The 23,958-nt window shown below is 46.5% G+C and overlaps 1 protein-coding gene across 4 annotated transcripts in view; it reads right to left on the bottom strand.

Annotated features, from left to right (window-relative positions):
• The window catches only part of MDGA1 (MAM domain containing glycosylphosphatidylinositol anchor 1), a 629,079-nt gene that overhangs the window by 381,395 nt on the left and 223,726 nt on the right, over window positions 1–23,958 (bottom strand). For all 4 annotated transcript variants that reach the window (XM_033939535.1, XM_033939538.1, XM_033939539.1 and 1 more), the window contains exons 3-4: window positions 22,543–22,717; window positions 7,610–7,806 (exon numbers count right to left, since the gene is read on the bottom strand). In XM_033939535.1, the coding sequence (XP_033795426.1) occupies window positions 7,610–7,806; window positions 22,543–22,717 (372 nt within the window). The remainder of the gene's footprint in view (window positions 1–7,609; window positions 7,807–22,542; window positions 22,718–23,958) is intronic.

Below are 23,958 nucleotides of genomic sequence, written 5' to 3'. Positions count from 1 at the left end.
GCTGAACGAGCAGCAGTTAATTCACTCGGACGTGCTTTGGCTGCTAATGTCGGCTCTCTCACACATCCTTAGTTAGACCTGGACTAAGTGTGCACAAGAGAGCTGGCATTGACGAATCAAGTGTACCCCAGTGGATTAAGGACTGGGCAGGAGACATCGTCAACTGGTGGTGCCTGGCTATGAAAGCAGACGGGGGCCCAAGTTGAAGGGGAGGGGGCCATGACCTCAAGGCCTCCCTTGCGACTACATCACCAAGACCAGCTTTTTTTGAATATTGGGTTCAAAGTAGTCCAACTCCAGTCCTGCCTCATTCTACCCCAGTCCCACCCCATTCCGCCCAAGTCCTGCCCCATTCCGCCCCAGTCCCACCCCGTTCCACCCCAATCCTGCCCCATTCTACCCCATTCCCACCCCATTCCACCCTGTTCCTGCCCCATCCTGCCCCATTCTGTCCCAGTCCCGCCCCATTCCGCCCAAGTCCTGCCCCATTCTGCCTCAGTCCCGCCCCATTCCACCGAAGTCCCACCCCATTCTGTTCCAGTCCTGCCCCATTCTGCCCCAGTCCTGCCCCATTCCACCCCAGTCCTGCCCTGTTCCACCCCAGTCCTGCCCCATTCCCACCCCATTCTACCCAAGTCCCACCCCATTCCACCCTGTTCCTGTCCCATCCCGCCCCAGTCCTTCCCCGTTCTGTCCCAGTCCTGCCTCATTCCATCCCAGTCCCGCTCCATTCTACCCTAGTCCCGCCCCATTCCGCCCAAGTCATGCCCCATTCCGCCCCACTCCCTCCCCATTCCACCCAAGTCCCGCCCCATTCTGTCCTAGTCCTGTCCTGTTCCACCCTAGTCCTGCCCTGTTCCACCCCAGTCCTGCCCCATTCCTGCCCCATTGTACCCCAGTCCCACCCCATTCCACCCTGTTCCTGCCCCATCCCGCCCCAGTCCCGCCCCATTCTGTTCCACTCCTGCCCCATTCAATCCCAGGCCCCGCTCCATTCTACCCCAGTCCTGCCCCATTCCACCCAAGTCCTGCCCTGTTCTGCCCCAATCCCACCCCATTCCGCCCAAGTCCTTCCCCATTCCGCTCCAGTCCTGCCCCGTTCCACCCCATTCCCGCCCCATTCTACCCTAGTCCCACCCCATTCCACCCTGTTCCTGCCCCATCCCGCCCCAGTCCTTCCCCGTTCTGTCCCAGTCCTGCCCCATTCCATCCCAGTCCCGCTCCATTCTACCCCAGTCCCACCCCATTCCGCCCAAGTCATGCCCCATTCCGCCCTAGTCCCTCCCCATTCCACCCAAGTCCCTCCCCATTCTGTCCTAGTCCTGTCCTGTTCCACCCTAGTCCTGCCCTGTTCCACTCCAGTCCTGCCCCATTCCTGCCCCGTTGCACCCCAGTCCTGCCCCGTTCTACCACAGTCCCACCCCATTCCACCCTGTTTCTGCCCTATCCCGCTCCAGTCCCGCCCCATTCAATCCCAGTCCCGCTCCATTCTACCCCAGTCCCACCCCATTCCACCCTGTTCCTGCCCCATCCAGCCCCGTTCCATTCTACCCCAGTCCTGCCCCATTCCACCCCAGTCCTGCCCTTTCTGCCCCAGTCCCACCCCATTCTGTCCCTGCTCGGCCCCCAAACAAACCTCACGCCTCCTTCCCTGAGCTCAGCAGCCACGTCTGGAGGGCATCTACGCATGCGTGGATGTTGAGGCAATGACATCACATGCATGTGTGCATGGGTGTGACATCATCAATGCAACGTCCCCACAGGCGCAGACGCCCTCCAGATGCAGCCCTGAGCTCGGGGACTTCCAAAACCCAGACCAACTGCTGGGTTATTGGAAATCCCTCCAGGCGCCCGGACAGTCCTCTGATTCTGCAAGACTTCTAAATAGGTCCTTATTTTAAATCATCCATCATCTAACCACATGCCAGGCAGTTTTTCAAAAAGCCACACATGAAATGGAGCAGTTAGCTTTTCACATGTCTTCACTCCTCAGCTGAACGTTTCAAGATTTCGTTCAGACTCCAAAGAAATCCGACAAGAGACCCCAGAGAAAAAGGCTCCATCCCCCAAACTGCTCTGCTTGTCAAAAATATGTGCACAGAATATTCATGAGCCGCATTTGCATACACCTGCAATAGCAACCACGGTCTTCTACAGAGCACCTGCTTGCTAAGACCTTTTTCCTCTAAAGCAGTGGTCTCAAACTCAAACCCTTTGCGGGGCCACATTTTGGATTTGTAGGTACTTGGAGGGCCGCAGAAAAAATAGTTAATGTCTTATTAAAGAAATGACAATTTTGCATGAGGTAAAACTCTTTTCCCTACCTTTGTTGTCTGGTGACTTTATTTTTCTGTGCTTTCACCTATGTTTCCAGGGCCTTCTTGTCCTTTGACTGTTTTTCTCTCCGTCTTCACGTTCTGCCTTGCATCCATCTTTGGCATTAACTTAATGTTCAATTTTTCTGCTTTCTTTTTAAAATCTATGTTTCCATGTCTTACCTTCCCTTCCTATCTCTCTCTTCTTCCGTCCTATTTCCATGGTCTGGCATCTCTTTCTTTCCTTTCTCTCCCTCCCTCCTTCCTTCCTTTCCCCTGGTCTGGCATCTGTCTCCTTCCCTTCCCCCATGCCCTGGCTTCTCTCCCTCCCCCTCCATGTTCTGATATCTCCTTTCCTTCCCTCCCTCCCATGAACTTGGCTTCTTCTCTTGTTCCTCTCCTCTCCCTTCTCCTTCCTTCCCTCTCTTTCTCCAATTGGGTGCAGCAGCAACAGAAGCAGCATTTCCCTTCCCCCTTTCCTGTGCAGGAGAGGCATTTCTCTTCCCCTTTCCCTCCTTCTCCCTTTCCCTGTACAGCAGCAGCAGCATTTCCCTAGGGTCCCCCTTTCCTATGTAGCAGAAGCATTTCTCTTTCCCTTCCCCTTCCGTTCTCTTCCTTGTGGAGCAGCAGCGTGTCTGGCCGGCTCGTTCTGTTCAAAGCAGCAGGTGGCGGCTCCTGGCGAGATCTGCGTCGCGTCTGAAACCTTTCTGATGTTGTGATGTCAGAGAGGCTTCTGACGCAGGAGTGGATAGCGCGAGGAGCCGCCAACCTGCAGCTTTGAACGGAACAAGCCGGCCAGACACGTTGCTGCACCAAAAGGAAGGGAAAGGGGAAGAGAAATGCTGTTGATCGCATCCAGACCGCGGGCCGCAAATAACACCTGGAGAGCCACATGCGGCCTGTGGGCCGCGTGTTTGAGACCGCTGCTCTAAAGTATGTTTATGAGCTCAGCTTCACAAATCAAACCTGTGATTTGGTCATCTGTGGAAGACCAGAGTCCAGAGCCGCTGCTGTAGAAACCTCCTGAATCCAGATTCTCCCACCAGGCTCGATCCGGTCCTCAGTTTATCTCATTTCAAGCAGGGAGTCAACTCTTGCTTTTCTTAGGGAATGTAATGGCAGTAAACCCAGGACTGAACTAACCCTACTGGGTGAATCTGGATCTAGTTGGTAACCTTACCTGGCTTAGAGCAGGGGTGTCAAAGTCCCTCCTCGAGGGCCGCAATCCACTCGGGTTTTCAGGATTTCCCCAATGAATACACATTAGATCTATTTGCATGCACTGCTTTTATTGTATGCTAATAGATCTCATGCATATTCATTGCAGAAATCCTGAAAACCCGACTGGATTGCGGCCCTCGAGGAGGGACTTTGACACCCCTGGCTTAGAGGGGCAAGAACAGAGTAGTTCAGTATTTCTCACCTCGGTCCTGGAGTACTCCCTTGCCAGTTGGACTTTCAGGATATCCACAATGAATATGCATAAACTTAATTTGCATAGACTGCCTCCATTATATGCAAATTTCTTTCAGGCATATTCATTGTGGGTATCCTGAAAACCCAACTGGCAAGGGGATACTCCAGGACCACGTTGAGAAACACTGACTGTAGTTCCCCAATAAGCATGGAGATATCCTTCCTGGAGAGTATTTAAAAGAGGACCTGTCTGGGTTTTCCTGGACATATGGTAACCCTACCCAGGAGGGGATGTTCGAGACACCTTCCCCCACAATAAAAAAGGGGGTATATTTTTTTTTCCGTTATGTTTCTGTTTTATTTCTACATATTGCCTTGAAGAGTGGACTAACATGGCCACTAAACCTTTTCACTGACAGAAGGTTATCATGCTGCTGTACCGGGCCATGGTGTGCCCTCACCTGGAGTACTGCGTCCAGCACTGGTTGCCGTACATGAAGAAGGACACGGTACTACTCGAAAGGGTCCAGAGAAGAGTGACTAAGATGGTTAAGGGGTTGGAGGAGCTGCCGTACAGCGAAAGATTAGAGAAACTGGGCCTCTTCTCCCTCGAACAGAGGAGATTGAGAGGGGACATGATTGAAACATTCAAGGTACTGAAGGGGATAGAATTAGTAGATAAGGACAGGTTGTTCACCCTCTCCAAGGTAGGGAGAATGAGAGGGCACTCTCTAAAATTGAAAAGGGATAGATTCCGTACTTACGAACGTAAGGAAGTTCTTCTTCACCCAGAGAGTGGTAGAAAACTGGAACGCTCTTCCGGAGGCTGTTATAGGGGAAAACACCCTCCAGGGATTCAAGACAAAGTTAGACAAGTTCATAATGAACAAGGAGATACGCTGGTAGGACTAGTCTCAGATAGGGTGCTGGTCTTTGACCTAGGGACCGCCGTGGGAGCGGACTGCTGGGCATAATGGACCACTGGTCTGACCCAACAGCAACAATTTTTATGTTCTTACACTCAGCTGCAGGCTCCAGGCTCTGATCTAGAATCACAAATGGGCTGATATTCAGACAGCGGGGGGTAGCCTGGCTACCTTCTGTGGTTGGCAGAAACCCCCTAATATTCAATGCCAGGGGCCGTATCTGAGCATCGGCATCGAATTCCCGGCTTAAATATAGCTGCTGAACACTTAGCCAGCCAAGCCCGTATTCATGGGCTAGGCAAAGCTAGATATGCTTTTTAGGTGGGTCTATCTGGTCGCTAGGCTGAGCCAGTCAGTCAGGGAATATTGGCAGCGACTGGCTATGTCAATCAACATAGCCGGTCACCAGCCAATCCACTGACTGGGATATTTTGTGGGAAATAGCCGCTATCTCCTGCTGAATATTTGCAGTTACTCAGCCTGGTTGGGAGCCGTTCCCAGCCAGCTAAATACTGTTAATATCGGGCAGAAACCACTTAATCTGTAAAGGGCAGTGGACATAGCAGGGAAGTGACCCAGAGGGATGGAAACTTCTCCAGAAGAGGAAGATTAGCTGAAGGAGACTAGGCTCTTGGGAGCACAATCCCAATGACAGAAAGGCCCTTAAGATCAGGAACCCTGAGAGCAGTGGCATAGCAAGGGTAGGAGGCATCTGAGGTGGTGGTGCCCCATATCCACCCCACCCCACCTCCACTCCTTCCGCTCCCTCCCTTCCCCCCATTTCTCATTAAATCTCCACCAGCATGACCAGCTTCTCCAGGATGCTCCTCGCGCCAGTGTTAGCTTTCCCTCTGTCGCTTCTTGTCCCTACAACCCGGAAGTGATTTCAGAGGGGAGCCAGGCTAGCAGAAGCGGTAGGCCTGAGAAGTTGTTCACACTTGCAAAAATATAAAGAGGTACGGGGTGGGGGGGGGAAGGGAGGGCAAGAGGCACTGCCTGAGAGCATAGGTGGTGCAGGAAGGCCCCTGGAAGTGCAATTGGGCTCAGAGTCCGCTGGCAGACTAGATCTGGAAGTATTGTTGACACTCGTCACCTGCTGGAGGTAGAAGGACCCTGGGATTTAATTAACACTGCCCACATTAGTAAAGACACATAAAGTAACTGATTAGTTCTACAAGTGAAGATTGTTTAATAAGATGTTTAATAAGCTGTCTGCTAAATATGTTTCATAAGGTTATTGCTACTGTTCAAATGTAACATAAGTTGTAATTAATAATAATAACTTTATTTTTATATACTGCCATACCACAAACAGTTCAAAGCGGTTTACAAGGGAAGAGACTGCCTATAGACAGCGACATTACAGAGAACTTTCGAAATTACATTGGCATGTTAAATTTAGTCAGGTTTTTTGGAAGTACATCAGGTTGAGGTGGGGGTTAGAGAAATTCTTCAAAGAGATAAGTTTTTATTGACTTTCTAAATGTTTGGTACGAAAGTGCATTTGAGATGAAGTTGGTTAAACATTTGCTCCATTTGCCTGCTTGGAATGATAGTGTTCTATCGAGGTATCTCTTGTAGGGATGGAAAAGCGAACAAGTAGGTTCTGAGTGTATTAGTTGTGCCTGGGAATTCGAATTGGTGAGACAGATAGGTTGGGGATGAACCTGTCATGGTTTTGAAGCAAAGGCAAGCAAACTTAAAAATGACCCTTGCTTCCACAGGCAGCCAGTGTAGCTTTTTGTAATATGGGCTTACATGGTCTGATTTCTTGAGGCCATAAATGAGAAGGACTGCAGCATTCTGGACAAATCTCAGTCATTTGATGGTTTTCTTGAGAGATCCCAAGTATATAATATTGCAGTAGTCTAAGCTACTTAAGATCAAGGATTGAACCAGCAGTCGAAAGGAAAAGAAATCGAAGTATTGTTTAATGGTACAAAGTTTCCATAGAGTGAGAAAGCATTAGTTAAATAAACTGTTTAATTGCTCAGTCAACCTTGCTCACAGTGGTCTTTATGATTTTTATTGGGGGGGGGGTTAAAAGGAAGGGAAATCCTATCAACCAACACCTTTGTTCCCCAGCTGAAGGCACCGGGTGCCAAGCATAAAAGGGACCAACAGAGCCTGTCCAGCTCAGCCCCAGACTCAGGGACGCTCACAAGCGGAAGTAAAATTTATGATAAACCCGGGATTTTCTTTCCCCTCCTGTATAATCCCAATTTAGCTTTATTCTGATTACTGCAGCTGTGGTTCTCAGCTGAGGCCACACGTTGCAATGTTTTCTGCAACTCTGTGATCCTGGCTTCCAAATGTGGACACGGGAACAGTGGGTGCTGCCTTTGTGGCCTTCCCAGTCTCAGTCAACCCCAAGGCACGTACCGACCTGTAGAGCTATGTTCCCTCAGAAAGGGGGCAAAACCAAGACTGAATCAGCGTGAACAGGAGCCATCTGGCAGCCCTAGTGCAAATGTAGCTCAAACGTATACTGTATAGGCAGGACAGGAGTACACAGGGGACGGGAAATGTTTGCAGGACCTCAGCAGGGCTGCTGCTCTGAAGGGTAAGGTTACCAGATTTTCAGAAGTAGAAACCCAGGTACATGGCCCCGCCTGTTCTGCCTCCAGCCCCGCCCCCCACAAAGCCTCATCTTTCTTCTCCAACCTCCAAGCCACATCTGAAGGACCTCCGAGCATGCGTGCATGCAAGTGACATCATCTGTGCATGCTCAGAGGCCCTCCAGAGGCGGCCATTAGTTGGGGCGTTCCAAAATCTGGGTTCCAAATACTGAAGTTTTCCATCCAAGCTCACTCCATCCTATCCAACCATCCTGTTGTTTGCAGGTTATCTACCATAAAGTCTGACCAGTAACATCCTCATGTTCCAAGTTAGTGGAGTTCCCATCGATGCCCGCCCCACCTCACTAGTAGGGATGATGTCTTTGCATCTTACCTGTGTGTATAGAGGCTCATAAATGTCCACGCCATTGTCCTGGTTGTGGGAAAGGGTCTCAGTCCCCCGTTTCCAGATGAAGCGAGCGGGTGGGTTGGAGTTCACAGTACAGCGCAGGAAGACGGTCTTCTCCTGGTAAAAGCTCCCCCGCACATCGCTGATGGTTTGATGCACTGTTAGGATGGGTTCATCTAGATCTGGAAGGGAGGGCCTGCAGTTGGAATTACAGAGACTCTGGGAAGAGATCACAGCTGAGGTGGGGGGTCGAAATGGAAGAGAAATGGGGGAGAAGAAAGCAAACCCCTATACATTCACGAACAAGATGATAAACTGACTTTATACAGAGACTGTTCAAACAGAGCCTGGTGACAAAATAGATTGAATGGAGGAGTGGGAAAGAACCTCATATCCCTAATTAACAGGAACAAGTGAAACCACTGATGGTCCATGAAATTGAAATCCTGAATCTGTGAGCAGGAACAACAATACCCAAGAAACAGTGCTTTATAATGACAGGAGGGTCTTCATTTTTGGCCCATTGTATCTTTGGACTTGTAGATGGAGAACGGCAGGTCTGTAAGCCCATGAATACAAGGGCGCACGTCCAGGGATGGCCCAGCCCACTCCAGGAGGCTTGGGCTGTGCTGGAGTGCTGAGTTCCTGCTTCAGCCCAGCTAGCTACCTGTTTATAAGAAGATTACAGTAGAAAACAGTCAGAAAAGTCAAGAACAGCCCAAAATGCAGAGACACTGAACTGGCAGGCATTGGGTAGATGTTTCTTGCCTCCTACCAGAGCTTAGTTCACTGGCATATAGGCAAGGAAAGGTTGGGGTTAGGCTCTTTGGCTATCTCTGTGTGATGAGACCTCTCCAGTGCTCCCCCCGCAAAGAACAGAGCTCCGAATGGTATACAAATCACAAAAAATATAGAACAGTTACAGTAGAACATAAGAGAGACGACAGGTTTAAAAGTAAGCTCTGGATGACGGGATGACTTTTTGGAGATGCTAAAGATGTCACTCTGCAGCAGTGGCATTCCTTAAACCCTTTCCTTCAAGATGAAAATGAAAACTCTCTCTTGTCCCCTTCCTCTTCCTCATGGCATAATGATCCTTCTTCCTCCTCTCGGATGAATGATGGGGGTCAGAGACAACTTGTGGCCAACAGCTGTCTGTTCTGTTTGTTAATCAACTGACTGCCCCACCCTGTTAACTGCTGTCAAAATTAGAAAGCAGAAAACTCTCCGAGACCATCCCTGGTTTGCTGAAACTCTCAAGGTTGTGGGATGTAATGACAAATGCACAGAAGTGATGGCAGGTACCAGTTGTCCTATTGGAGTAACCGCTGCTTCCTGAGGATCCTGAAAGAGGAGAAGGGCTCCGCTTTACCACCTGACCCGCAATGTGTCCAGATCTTGACACAGGAAAATACTTTGCGCAAGGTCAGGCCCAGAGACCCCTAACATCTCTCGGGAAGGTTTTCAAAGAAGTCCAGAACTCTCTGCTGCTGCTTGTTTCCCAAATGCTGCCTCTAGGGACAGAGGGTTTTATTCCTAAGAGGAAGTTCAACCCGCTATCCTGAACTAAAACTTTATACACCGGGTCATTAACCAATTTGGAGCTCGACTCGATTAACATTAACGGTGTCTTTAAAAAAAACCGCGCTAGCGGCTGCCGCGTGGCAACAGCCCCGAAGCCCTTTAAATCTCTATGGGCTTCGGGGCCGTTAGCGCAGCGCAGCTGTTAGCGTGGCTTTGTAAATGAGGCCGTAAGAATAGAACAAAAGAAATCGAATTTGGAAAAAGTAGAGTAATTACAGTAATTTCCAAAATGTTTGGCGAACAAGACTGTCTTCAGAGTCTTCCTGAAAGATAAGGAGGGGCCTAAGCTTCTTAGCGAGAGTGGCACGAGCTTTCCTTTCTCAAAGGAAAGGAAAGAAAAAACGCAAACCAAAATGGGATCCGTTTCTCCTCCATTCTGTCAATCCTGAATTGCACACAACAGAAATACGCCTTCTTTAAGCCTGGCAGATTCGCAGAAAGCGTATACAGGACTTCCAAGCCGCATCGCAAGATCCGCACTGGCCCTGGAGAAAACATCTCCTACAGATATCCACGCATGAAGCATTCGTACTACAAGATTTAAATCCGTGAATGCAACAGGCATGCCACATGTTTGTCGGTTCAGCGGATGGCCACTAGGATGATCTCCGGGCTTAAGGGTCTCTTGTACGAAGAAAGACTAAACAAATTGCAGCTCTACATTCTAGAGGAACGCAGGGAAAGGGGGGACATGATTGAGACATTTAAATACATCACAGGACGTGTCGAGGTGGAAGACGACATCTTCTTTCCCAAAGGACCCTCGGTCACAAGGGGGCACCCGCTCAAACTCAGTGGAGGGAAATTTAATGGTGACACCAGGAAGTATTTCTTCACAGAAAGGGTAGTAGATCACTGGAACAAGCTTCCAGAACAGGTGATCAAGGCCACCAGCGTGCTTGACTTTAAGAATAAATGGGACATACACGTGGGATCCCTACGAGGGTAGAGTTAAGGAACTAGGTCATTAGCACTCAGATTTAATGGGGTGGGTCAGAAGAATGGGCAGACTTGATGGGCTATAGCCCTTTTCTGCCGTCATCTTTCTATGTTTCTATGTTTCAGAACCACTGAAGTGGCGCAGATAATGTGGATTTTAAATTCATACAGTACATGCAAGAATTTGACCTTTAATCATTGCTCCCAACCTTAAAGCCACAGGTGCAGCTCAGATACTGCAAGCTTTAAAACTCAAGTATTAAGCTGCATATCACATGCTGTAAATCTAAATTGCAATAATGCTTAGTTTGTCATGCTGTATCTACTGGACAACGCTCTTCGCTCCAAATAAATAAATTCCTGTATATTCCTAGGGCAGGCATGCAGCCTGCATACTGTAAAATTATGCTTGGGGCAAGCAGGAAGGAGAAGAGACTGGAGAATTGCCCAGCCCTTGCTGGTCTTTATATTGCTACTATTTATTATTTCTATAGTGCTGAAAAGGTGTACACAGCGCTGTACATTTTAACATACAATAGATAGTCTGGCATTTATATCTTTGTCTCTCCAGCCACTGCTCTATCCCGGTAACTTTCTGATTTAAACATCTAAGCCAAGCAGTGTGCATTGAGGGTGGGGCGATTGGCCCCACTCACCTCTGTGACATCATCACCTGTGAAAACTCCCAAGTTGAAAGCGCTCCACCTTTGAGGTGTGTCGCCGAAGGGGGCATGCCTAAGGGGCGTGTAATATCCCTTAGTGTGCCCCATTGTAGGCACAATTGTGGTTTTCATTTTAACTAATCTCGAGAGCTTTTACAAATATTGTTTTAGTTTTTAATTTGTGAAAAAAAGCATTGGCTTATTTGTTATGCTTTGCCTATCTTGGGTTCAAAATATCTCCAGAACACGCAGTTTTTGATCTGAGTTTTTAATTCTTCTTTTGATAGTTTTTATGGGTGACAAAAAGCATGCTGTACTAATTTTAGGGACAATGTGAATTTACATTTCCAAATCAGAGTATACGTTTTCATAGTCAATCTACCTAATCTGTTACCTATTCCTTTGAACCCTGAATTTTCTTGTAGAAATGGAGAGACACCTGTTGAATGTTATTATTTGAATTATCTGTTTCTAACAAATCATTACTCATAGAACAGGGGTGTCAAAGTCCCTCCTCGAGGGCCGCAATCCAGTTGGGTTTCCAGGATTTCCCCAATGAATATGCATGAGATCTATTTGCATGCACTGCTTTCATTGTATGCTAATAGACCTCATGCATATTAATTGGGGAAATCCTGAAAACCCGACTGTTCCTCGTTGCCCACCCCTGCGGTCTAACCTGGTGTGGCTGGGGCACAGGTTTCTCTGCTCTCTGGCTCCCTCTCAGTTCACTTGGAAAATTACAGCTTGGGAACTGACTGAGCCTTCTAGGGGAGACTGATTTCCTGGCAGGTTCCTGGTCAAAAGTGTGTTCTGTGTCAGGATCTAGGTCCCTCGCTTCAGGATAGGCAGCCCTGACTTGCGCAGCCTCTCAGGTTCTATATCAGGGGTGTCAAAGTCCCTCCTCGAGGGCCGCAATCCAGTCAAGTTTTCAGGATTTCCTCAATGAATATGCATGAGATCTATTTGCATGCACTGCTTTCATTGTATGCTAATAGACCTCATGCATATTCATTGGGGAAATCCTGAAAACCCGACTGGATTGCGGCCCTCGAGGAGGGACTTTGACACCCCTGTCATAGAAGAACTGATTGAAGATGCACAGAATGCAGAGACATAAATTTACTGTAGCTTTCATTGGGTAAAATCACGTCCGCAGTGTTTTGACGACTGCCCTGAGCTCCCAAGCTAGTAAAACATGTCACTGGAAGAAGCGCACACCCTGAGCCTGCACACGCCCATCTCTCTCCTGGGGAACCTCGGCGTGCTGCGGGCCAGTGCCAATGTGTTTTGCATTGCTGAGCATGAAGGGACCGATGCGGGCAAGAGAATGAATCTACTAGGGAAACAAAACAGGCAGGGCCAACCAAATTTCCAACGGCATGAGCTTTTCTTTCTCAAAGGAAAGGAAAGAAAAAAGCAAGCCAAAATGTAATCTGTTTTGCCTCCATTCTGTCTTTACAATAGGAAATTTTATTAGGGTTTCTTGTTTCATTTAGTTTTGGCAGAGCTTTATGCTGGAAATTGAGAAAATCACACCAAAAAACTCCAAAAACTGCCAGGAGAACTTAAAAGACGCAAAAAAAAAAAAAGGCAGTAAAAGTCAATGGATTCCAAGAGAGATATTCTGGAGATAAACACTCAGGATGACAATAAACACTCAATAACTTATTAAATAAAGCAATATTGAAGTAATAAAGATTTTTTTGTGAGACGGGGTATCCTCAGTGTGGGAGGTCCGCCAAAGAGAAAAACCTCCAGCGCAGAAAGCAACAAGGTGAGGGCAGCAAACCCCTACCAGCACACCTCACGTGTGCATAATAGATATAATGTGAATAAAGGTGAACAATAAATAATGAATCATTAAATTGTCACACGAGTGAAATCACACAGAAAGCTCTCTGAGAACCCCCCAGCCAACTCCCGAAACGAACTCAACCTTAGCTTGAAGGAATAGAGCTGCTTCCTCTTAGATGTAAGAAAAGGCACGATGAAACAGGAATCCAGGAAATCACCACATTTGAAGATCCCCTCTGGCCGGGAAATTGAGAAAAGCCAGGATTATAAAGCACTCCAAAAATTGGTGTTTTTAACCATTTTAGATTGACAGGTGACACAGGTATTGGCTCTTATAAGATAAGATGTCATCTCTTGCTGGCTGAGGCCCAGTGAACTTATGAGCCTGGTGGAGTCAGCGCCAGGTATTATCTTACACCGTATGACGCATCCGTCACTGCAAGCACTGATTGATAACGGCATAGCAGGGGAAAAAAAAGCGATGCCAAAAATGTCAGACAGTGCCTGGCGCTGCTTAATGTCTCCTGGGATGAAATCCGTGGTTCGGAGGTTCAATAACGTCATCCATCCCCTCTCTCATTCGGCGAAGAACAGAAACCTTCTATCAAACAATCCCGCTCGGTGCTCTCAACCGTGCAAAACTCTTTCCCCGAAGAGTTGTAAGACAGGGTGGCAACACAAGCTTACGTGGTCACTTCTGTCAGCGGAGGAGAGCATTAAAATGTAACTTCTTCATTTACAAAGACATAAAAAGTAAACAAACAGGGCACCGAGAGAGAGACTGCAGCGGACAGCACCGAGCAAAGAGATGTTAAACGTCTCGGCAACAGAAGAAATCAAGAGAGGTGCAAGCCAGGAAGCAGGAGGGTGTGTAAGGGTGAGACAGTCTTCCTTTCCTTGCAGAACCTATAGTCATGTGAAGAAATTAGGGCACCCCATGAAATATTCAGTTCTTTCTTAAGAAATGTTCACACATCGATGTCAAATCTTTTTTTTTTATCATTTATCTCTGGAAAAGGACATGATGTAATTGCAGGGAAACAACAAAAATTTTCCTTGATTTACTCATTGAAACAAAAATGTGTACTCTGAGGATTAAATTAGGACCCCCCCCCCCCACATATCCTCCCACTTAAAGTGGCTCAAATCACACACAGGTGTATCCAGGGCCCCTAGGCACACAAGTACACTGGGCTCCCTAGCCCTGCCCTGTTTTCTTATTTACATATTTATTTCCACTTGTATTTCTTTTTTTCTAAAATTTTAAAAAACCCAAAGATTATCATACCAGTGCCAGTGTACAGTTTTAGTTCTATTTTTTGGGACTAATACATTTTTAAATTAGCTTTCAGAGGTCAAACCCTCTTTCCTTAGGTCAGTAAAGTGTACTGCTGTTACAGCATCCTGTCCTGACCTGTGGAAGAAGAATTTGGTCTCTGAAAGTATTAAAATTAGTCCAATAAAACGATCACCATATTTCCATTTTCTATTTATCAACATAGCTACAATACTACTTTATCCTAAAGCAAAAAAATTAAAAAATCGAATTTTTTTTTCTACCTTTGTCATCTTGATTTTCATCTAGCTCTCTATCAGGTGAATTATGTGTTTGGGTCTTCCCATTTGCACTAGTGTTCTCCATAGATTATTGAAATCCACGCAGTCAAAAGCTTTGCTTTAGTCGATGAAGCATGACGCTGACGGCACAAGTTCTCCCCACTTCCGTCATCTGCCCCCTTCCCCCCATCCAGCAAGTGGGACATCAGTGGTGAGGGCCCCTCATCGCTGCTGCTGCTGCTTTCCCATATGCGCCTGACACTGACGGCACAAATTCTCCCCACATCCATCATCTGCCGGGACAGGAGACAGGCAGGGCAGGATTAACCAAGAGGCCAGTAGGCACGTGTCTAGGGCCCGAAATGGTCAGGGGGGCCCGATGAAGGTCATCAACATTGCTTATTCCAAACGGCGATGGGCCCCTCCAGCATCGATTGGTAACGCGGGCCCCCCCCCCCGATCTGCAATGCGGGCCCCACCCCGATTGGCAACGCGGGCCCCCCCCCCATCGACAGAAAGTAAGACAAGCAAGCAACGCGGGTAAGAAAGGCAACGGGAACTGTAATTGTGCAAGCGGTGCTGCTTGCCCAAAGCTTCCCTCTGACATATAGTAACATAGTAGATGACGGCAGATAAAGACCCGAATGGTCCATCCAGTCTGACGCAGCTTCCTGTTTCCGCCTGGGCGCATGGTGGGGTGGGGCGGGGCAGGGGGCCCTTGTGTGCCTAGGGGCCCTCGACGAATTAATGCTGCCCTGGAGACAGGGCAGATCTAGTAGCAGGCTGGGACAAGACACAAGGCAGGCAGGCAGGCAGGGTCCCCCCATCCTCGCTACCTTTTTTTTTAACAAACTACAAAAACACCGCAATCACAACAGGGCACCAACAACAGATAAGTCTCAACAAACTTATACAGCAGACTGACAATAAGAATCCAATAAACCCCAGACACTTTTAAAATATGGCTTCGCTTATGCCTGTAATTCTTGGCTTATATAGAGGAAAGCATGCATACTTAACTTCCCAAGTGCAATCATCCAGTCTTTTTAAAATTCCGGCAGAGCCCCCCACTCCGACCCTCGTACCTTTTTGTAACTCCTCCCTTACCTTTTTCTTAAATTCCGGCAGCCCCCTCCCCCCCCCCGGTACCTTTTATAAACTCCTCCTGATCTCTTCCGGAAGCGGCAGAGTGGCGCACAAGGCAGGCGTGCGCTTCCTGGTCCCGTGCCTTTCCCTGAATGGCTGCCATCAGTTCTCACGGGACTCCTCATCCTACTTCAATGTTAGAAAATTGGTAAAAACGAGTTTGTTCAATCGTTTTGTAAACTAAGAATCTATACAGCTCTGCTAATTCAACCAGTAACCTTAAGAATTATATAGCTTTCCACTTCTTTCATTATGTAAGACTGTATTGATGACTTGATTGTGACCTCTTCGCTGATTGTCCAGCGCTTCTTGTTGTAAACCGCCTCGAACTTCCATGGCTTTGGCAGTATATAAGAATATAATAATTATTATTATTATTATTGTGCGCCGTTCTGCCAGAAGAGATCAGGAGGAGTTTTAAAAAGGTATGGGAGGGAAGAATTTAAGAAAAGGTAAGGAAGGAGTTACAAAAAGGTACGGGGGACGGGGTGGGGCCCTGCCGGAATTTTAAAAAGGTACGGAATTTGTTGTTTGCCCTCCTTCAGCGGGCCCCCCTGACAAGTTCGGACCCTAGGCATGTGTCTACTTGGCCTACGCGTTAATCCGGCCCTGGGTGTATCACATCAGGTGCACATGATTAGAACATCATTACTCACCATTTTGAAGAAGGTTTGCCTTACTTAAACCTCAGACATTTAGTTTGGTGTGCTCATGACTAGAAGTAGGGGGTAGGGTGTCCTAATTTATTCCTCAGTTAAAATACACATTTTTGTGGATATCTTTTGTTTCATGAATAAATCAAGGAAACTTTTTGTTGATTCTATGCAATTACATTGCATATATATATATAAAAAAAAGATTTGACATCGATATGTGAACATTTCCTAAGAAAGAACTGAGTATTTCATGGGGTGTCCTAGTTTTTTCACATGACTGTATATAAAGAAGGCTCAGGATATATGGTAGAGAAGAACTGGTCTGGATCCCTCCCTACCCCATGGAAGCAGAGTTAAGCTGAATTCTACAGGGCACAACTGACATTTAATCAAATGTTTCCTGGCAGATATGTTTGCTAACATCTGAACATAGGCTTAATAATCTGATGGCACTTTTAATGCAACCCCTGATTTCTTAGCTTGAGAGCAGTGGCACAATGACACTTGGATCAAGCTTGAAACTGATGTGGATTTGCACCTGTTTAGAGACAGCTCTAGGGCTAGGTGGCTATACTGTGGGAAGAGACAGAGTTCCAGAGGGTGCAAAAACTTAAGAACATAAGAATAGCCATACTGGGTCAGACCAAAGGTCCATCAAGCCCAGTAGCCCGTTCTCACGGTGGCCAATCCAGGTCACTAGTACCTGGCCAAAATCCAAAGAGTAGCAACATCCCAGCATCTCAAAGAATAGCAAGATTCCGGAATCCCAACGAGAGCAACATTCCAGAGCTGAGATTGTGATGTCATAATGCATCATTCCACAATGCCTCAAAGCCAACCTCATCAGTGATGTTACAATGGCTTAATTGTCCTATACTTGGCTCACATAAGAACATAAGAACAGTAATACTGGGTCAGACCATTGGTCCATCAAGCCCAGTAGCCCATTCTCATGGTGGCCAATCCAGGTCACTAGTACTTGGCCAAAACCCAAGGAGTAGCAACATTCCATGCTACTGATCCAGGGCAAGCAGAGGCTTCCCCTATGTCTTAATAACAGACTATGGACTTTTTCTCCAGGAATATGTCCAAACCTTTCTTAAAATCAACTATGCTATCCGCTTGAAGATGTAAATGTTCTGAATGATATGGAACGGTCAGCATGCAAAAGACATGAAAATTGTTTTCAAACTGTGGAGTTACGGAAAGTTTCAATTCCAGCAGCTGACCCAGTTGAGACCTCGCATTGTATCACACTGAATGAACCTATCATCTAAAGAAGAGACAGCGGTGGACTGAATTTTGCAATTAGCAAGTCCTCAAAATCCAGTGTTGGGTATGACACTGTTCTAGGCTCTCTCTCTGTGTCCAAGAACTCTGTGAGCAGATTCTGGTTCTGGTCCGGTCCAAACAGTGACAACAGTATATATACTCTAGACACTCTTAAGCTTGTGCAACGATAGAGGCATAGCCAAGGGGTCAGCCACAACTCCCCATCCCTACTTCGGAGTCCAACCTATCGAGTCAGAAGCACATATCAACAAGAAAAGAACTGGAGGCAACATTCATGTCTATATTGCTTTGTGCCTGCCTGAGTTAACTTCAGGCTCCACCAAAACTCAGTTCTGGCTATTCCACTGGGCTAAGGTCATTTTTGTGCTCACTATTCAAGGCAACCGAGTTCTCTGCTCCCCTCATCTTGATGGAAATTGTCACGATTATGATATAAATTAACTGTCCATCCAAGAAAAGCACCAACTAAAACTCTACAGCATCTGGCAATAGTTGACCGCCATTTTGAATCCAGAGCTGGTACAGGCAGCAGTGAATGGGAATCATTGCTGCCTATCCTGCCTTAGACCACCAGGGGATCAGTCAGGTTGGTCGGGGGTGGGGGGGTGGAATAGGAAGGTGTATGTGAGCTTGGAGGTATTCTTCCTTTGGTGGGGGAAGGACACACTTTCAGGAGGGTTAGGGATGTTCTGCGGGGGGGGGGGGAAGGGGAGGGTTTGGGGAGGGAGTAGCCATGGACAAGTTGCCCACATTGCATTTTTGGCGTGCAATAGCCCTGCCTCTACTGTAACCTTCTTCACATCCTGCTCCTTTTCCTCTTTTTAATCCTCTTAATATCAGCAATAGAATAATATCAAGTATCAATAGGTATCATTTAGACCAAAATCCCATGAAATATTACAAGCCATTTGTAAGCATTTGGGAAACCATCAGTTAAACCAGTTCTCAATGACAACCCTGGAAATGGATAGATACACTGTGAACATAGAAAACATCTGAACAGGAGGAAGATGTGTTACCAAGTCCATGTGGAGAGTGGATGTCAGTATTGCTCACCCTCCAGCCACTGCATTGGTCCCATAGTTCTAAAGGTCAAAGAAATGTCCGACAGTCCCAGGACTCAGCTTTATCTAGGACACTTACCCCCAGAGCAAAGGGAACTCAAGAGGAAAACAGGAAATTTAATTTGTGGGTTAACACTGAGGCTTGACTCATCTTTATATATGTCTATATCTAAAAATATATACATTATATCTATATCCCCTATATCTATATCTAAATATATATATATATATATCTCTATATCTCTTCTCCAGGATTCTCGAAGGGAGTCCAGCAAGCCTTGAGCATATGCATATGCTCAAGGTCCTTCAGTCCAGCACAGAGTGTCGGCTTCCAGAGTATTGGGACTGTAAGTGCGATGTCGGGACTGGGGCAGGGAGGAGAAGGCAGTGGAGGATAGGAGTGCCTAAGCCAGTTCTTTGATTGTCCAGCACTGCCGGTGGCCTCCTCCGTACATTTCTTTTGCCACGGTCCACCCACCTCTGAAACGACTTCCTGTTTCTGCTTGGGCGGTCTGCAGGAAAAGAATGGTACAGAGAAGGCCATCGGTAGTGCAAGAGAATCACTCCCGCGCTAGCTACCTCTTTGAAGTTTTCTTGGTGAGGGGGGCTTCGGAACCGGGTGGGAAGAACAGTTGGTGGGACCGGAGGGTGGCAGGGAGGAAGAAGGGAGAGATACTGAATGGGAGGGGCAGAGAGAAGAATGGGGGAACATGGATGGAGGGAAGAGATGGGGCACATGGATGGAGGAAAGTGGAAGAGAAGGGAAGAAATGATGCACATGGATGGATGAAAGGAAGCGGAAGAGGAGGTGCACATGAACGAAAGGAAGGGGAAGAGTTGGAAAGATAGATTTGAGATGGAGGCAGAAAATTGGAAGAAAACTGAATATGAAAATTGGTGCCAAAGATGGATGGAAGTGTAAGAGGTGAAGAAGGAGAGGAAAGAAACAGCAAATGCAATCAGACAAATAAAATTGCCAGATCACAAAGGAAGGAGAAATGTTTTTAATTTTCAATTTAGTGATTGAAATATGTCAACTCTGAAAATTTACATCTGTTGTTTATATTTTCGAGTCAACCGTTTCTTTTGGAGGAAAAAGGTTACCTCGGTTTATATTCAGATCAGTTTATATTCGAGTATATATGGTCATGAGCTTAGCTGTTGTGTAGAGGTGTCTCCCTTTTGTCAATATACACTTCCTCCCTTCGAATCCGCGGTTTCAGTACCCACGGATTCGGTTAGTTATAATTTTTCTGGGGGGGGAAGAAACATTGCATCCCAGACCTTCCCCAGACCTTACCTGGCTGCTGTGAGTTCTCGTTGTAGTCTCAAGACTACAATGGGAACTCATGGCAGCCATTTTGATGACGGCTCTGCAAGGGGCAGGAGCGTAGGATGATTGATCTTGCCCCGCGTCGCCGCTAGACCACCAGTTAAAGTCAGGGACGCAGTAGGGTCAGAACCAGCTCCTTGTCCAATCCACCATCCTTTCCAGACTGGACTATTGCAACTCTATCTACCTAAGCCTAACAAAGAAAAACCTTCAAAGACTCCAGCGGATTCAGAATGCCGCTGCTAAGCTTATCTTCGCAAAAAGCAAATTCAAATGTGCCTGCCTTACTTTCAAGATCCTACACGGCATCCTCCCCCCCTTTATTCCTCTTTCTTGGAACTCCTCTTAGCCCAATTCCACCAGATCCACCCAAAAATTGAAACTTTCCTTTCCCTCTCTAAAAGGCGTTTCACTTGTAGGAAAACTAGGTTCTTCCCTCCCTTTCAGAATCACTGAGCTCTGGAACAACCTTACCTCCCCTCTTAGGAATCTGAGCTCCCTCCAACTCTTCCGTAAACATCTGAAAACCTGGTTATTCTCAAAAATGTAACTTTTCCTCCCTCTCTGATTATGCTAGTCCTCTACATTTCCTCTTCATCCTTCCCTCCTGGAGTTCCTTTCTACCCTAACTCCTGTTAACTGTGTCGAGCTTTGCGAATGTAGAGATGATGCGGTAAACAAACCTAAGGTTTAGTTTAGTTTAGTTAGTTTAGCTCAAAAAAATTATTTGCGATTTTTCCTATTCGCGGGCTGACTCTGCCCCTAACCCCTGGAACATTGAGGGGGAAGTGTAACTTCCAATTTCTGAATGAGCATCTTCAGATCTACAATTTTTATCAACATTGAAAATCAGAAACTAATAAGTTTCTTCCTTTTCTTGGCCTGGTCCTATCAGTCCCTAAATATCAGCTTAGTCTTCAGTGCTGGAGCCAAACATGGGATTCCATCTCACTGACACCCTACCATCCAAACAAGTGAATTATAGAATCCCTTCACTCTCACATCCTACCACCAAACCAATGAAGTCCAAACATGAGATCACATTATATGTACCTCTTGTATCCAAGCCAGTAGAAGTTAAATCTACAAGAGCACACCATACTTTTATCCAGTAGAGGCCACTCATTGCCATTTAACCCACCAGAGTCGTAACTAAGAAGTGCTATCCCCACCCTGTTGTTAGCTCCACCCCCTTTTGACCTCCCTTTTAATTTATTTTATCTCGATGTATTTTACTCCTCCTTATCCACGGACCCCTTTGTTACCATATGTCTTTGATCTGTCTTCAATATTTTAACTATGAATGCCTCCCTTTTTTCTTTTTTTAAAAATTTAGTTTTGTAAACCATCTAGGTAATTATCAATAGAGGCATATCAAGTATGAAATAAACTTGGAAACTATATTCAAAACACTGAACTGTGGATCACACCATACCATTCTTTTCTGTATGATTTACTGTTTTGCAAATCACTTTGATATTTTTCTATTTAGCAGAATAACAAATTTTAATAAGTCTAAACCTGTTTACAATCTACCGTTCAGACAGGTGGAGGCCACACAACAGCTTCCGCCATACTCATATTCTACCAATCAAACCACAGGTGCAGGATGGTAAGACGCAAATATGGGATTCCCACCATATTCAAGTCTTACAAGTGAGATATTAAAAGGAAGCTTAGTACAGGGGTGAACAACCTCTGTCCTTAATGGCCACAATCCAATCAGGTCTTTCATTCGATAGAAAAATGATGGCAGATAAAGGCCAAATGGCCCATCCAGTCTGCCCATCCACAGTAACTATTATCTCTTCCTCTCTCTAAGAGATCCCACACACCTGTCCCACGCCTTCTTGAATTCAGACAAAGTCTCTGTCTCCACCACCATTTCCGCGAGACTGTTCCACGCATCTACCACCTCTTAACTTCATCCTATGCTGTCTCATTCCAGAGCTTCCTTTCAAATGAAAGAGACTCGACTCATGCGCATTTACACCATGTAGGTATTTAAATCTATCAAATCTCCCCTCTCCCGTTTTTCCTTCAAAGTATACAGATTGAGATTTTTAAGTCTGTCCCCATACATCTCATGACGAAGACCACATACCATTTTAGTGGCCTTCCTCTGGACCGACTCCATCCTTTTTATATCTTTTTGAAGGTTTGGCCTCCAGAATTGTACACAATATTCTAAATGAGGTCTCACCAAAGTCTTATACAGGGGCATCAATACCTCCTTTATCCTACAGCCATACCTCTCGCTATGCAACCTAGGATCCTTCTAGCTTTCACCGTCACCTTTTCAACCTGTTTGGCCACCTTAAGATCATCACATACAATCCCGCCCAAGTTCCGCTCTTCCGTTGTGCACAGAAGCTCTTCACCCCCTAAACTGTACCATTCCTTCTGGTTTTTGCAGCCCAAATGCATGACCTTGCATTTCTTAGCATTAGATTTTAGCTGCCAAATTTCAGACCATTCTTCATGTTATTCACACCATCCGGTGTGTCTACTCTATTGCAGATTTTGGTACCATTCGCAAAGAGGCAAATCTTATCCGACAACCCTTCAGAAATATCATTTATAAAAATGTTATTTGGATAATTAATACACTCATTATGGAAATTATGAATACCTTGGCTTAGAAGATGAGACAAGATCTACCACTGTGAGTGTGAAGAGCTGTTTAAGTGTGTGTGCTTAACTATCACTTCAGGAGACCATTTTGATAAAAAGAAGCTTGAAGGTGACGCATACAGTATGTAAGGGTAGCGTCCCTTTTCTCTGAAGGTAGGCACAGATAAGATAAAGCAGAGTTCTGGCTAGATGAGAAGACAGATGGACTGACGGTAGAACTGTGGCAATACTTGGGCTGCCTTCAATGACTTACACTGCACATCTACTCGAATGGACTTGATGGCAGGGACCCCAACCCCATTCTCAGCTTTACAGTAGTAACGCCCTCCCTGCATCCGCTGAATGTTCTCGATCCGAAGGGTCTCGTTGAAGATGGAGGTTTCCTGGAATTTGTCCGAGGCACTGCCGGCAGTCTTTGTCCACCTGACCTGCAGAAACAAAAATGAATCAACGTGAGTTTATATCACAACTCTCGTCCGGGCACGATATCAGTGTGCTTTACAAAAGTCTCTAGCATTTTCAGAAACACACAGGCAACCTTCTCTAAGGAGGATAGAGCAACAACATCTGTGTAACAAGTGTAACACAAGGGAGTGGACAAAGAGAAGAGGCAAGGAGACATTTAGAGTGTGTGGCGTAATGGTTAAAGCTACAGCCTCAGCACCCTGAGGTTGTGGGTTCAAACCCACGCTGCTCCTTGTGACCTTAGGCAAGTCACTTAATCCCCCCATTGCCCCAGGTCCATTAGATAGATTGCGAGTCCACTGGGACAGACAGGGAAAAATGCTTGAGTACCTGAATAAATTCACGTAAACCGTTCTGAGCTCCCCTGAGAGAATGGTATAGAAAACTGAATAAATAAAATAGTGTGAAAAGTTTCAGCCTCCGGTAACCAGAGCTGGTATTGTGACATCATAATGCCTCATTCCACCAATAAGAGCCAACCTCATCAGTGATGTCACAATGGCCGGATTGTCCTACACTTTGATTTCTAGAGTGGGGCAGTGGTTAAAGCTCCAGCCTCGACACCCTGAGGTTGTGGGTTCAAACCCATGCTGCTCCTTGTGACCCTGGGCAAGTCACTTAAGGACAAATTCTATAAGAAGCGCCCAAAAGTTAGGCGCCTACTTAGGCACTGTTCAGCGCAGTTCAAGTCAAATTGGGTGCTGTTTTGGAGGCGCCCAAGAAATAGGCCAGCTCTAGGCACAACTCAAAGTTAGGCGCCCATGCGAGCGCTTAAGCGCGCTTAAGAGCCTAACATGTAGCCACGCCCACGCCTAACATGCATAGCGCCTATTTTTTTGAAGGCCGCCTACATTTTTAGAGGTGTCTTGGTACAGAATCACGCTTTCTTGAGAGGCGCCTAGGTTTCAATCTGCGCTGATTAAAAAGCTTAATTGAGCTCGTTCTTCAATTTTGATAGGCGCCTCCGAAATAGGTGCTCAACTTTAGGCGCTGGTTACAGAATTTGGGCCTTAATTCTCCCATTGCCCCAGGTCCATTAGATAGATTGTGAGTCCGCTGGGACAGACGGGGAAAACCGCTTGAGGTCCTGCATAAATTAATGTAAACCGTTCTAAACTCCCTTGGGAGAACGGTATAGAAAATTGAATAAATAAATAACCTCTATGGCAGGAAATTTATCCAGATGTTGAGTGTGCTGCAAAAT

This window comes from Geotrypetes seraphini, chromosome 3 (assembly GCF_902459505.1).
Source record: "Geotrypetes seraphini chromosome 3, aGeoSer1.1, whole genome shotgun sequence".
NCBI classification, from domain to species: domain Eukaryota; kingdom Metazoa; phylum Chordata; class Amphibia; order Gymnophiona; family Dermophiidae; genus Geotrypetes; species Geotrypetes seraphini.
The sequence above is the reverse complement of the archived record's forward strand: the minus strand, read 5'-3'. Positions and strand labels throughout refer to the sequence as shown.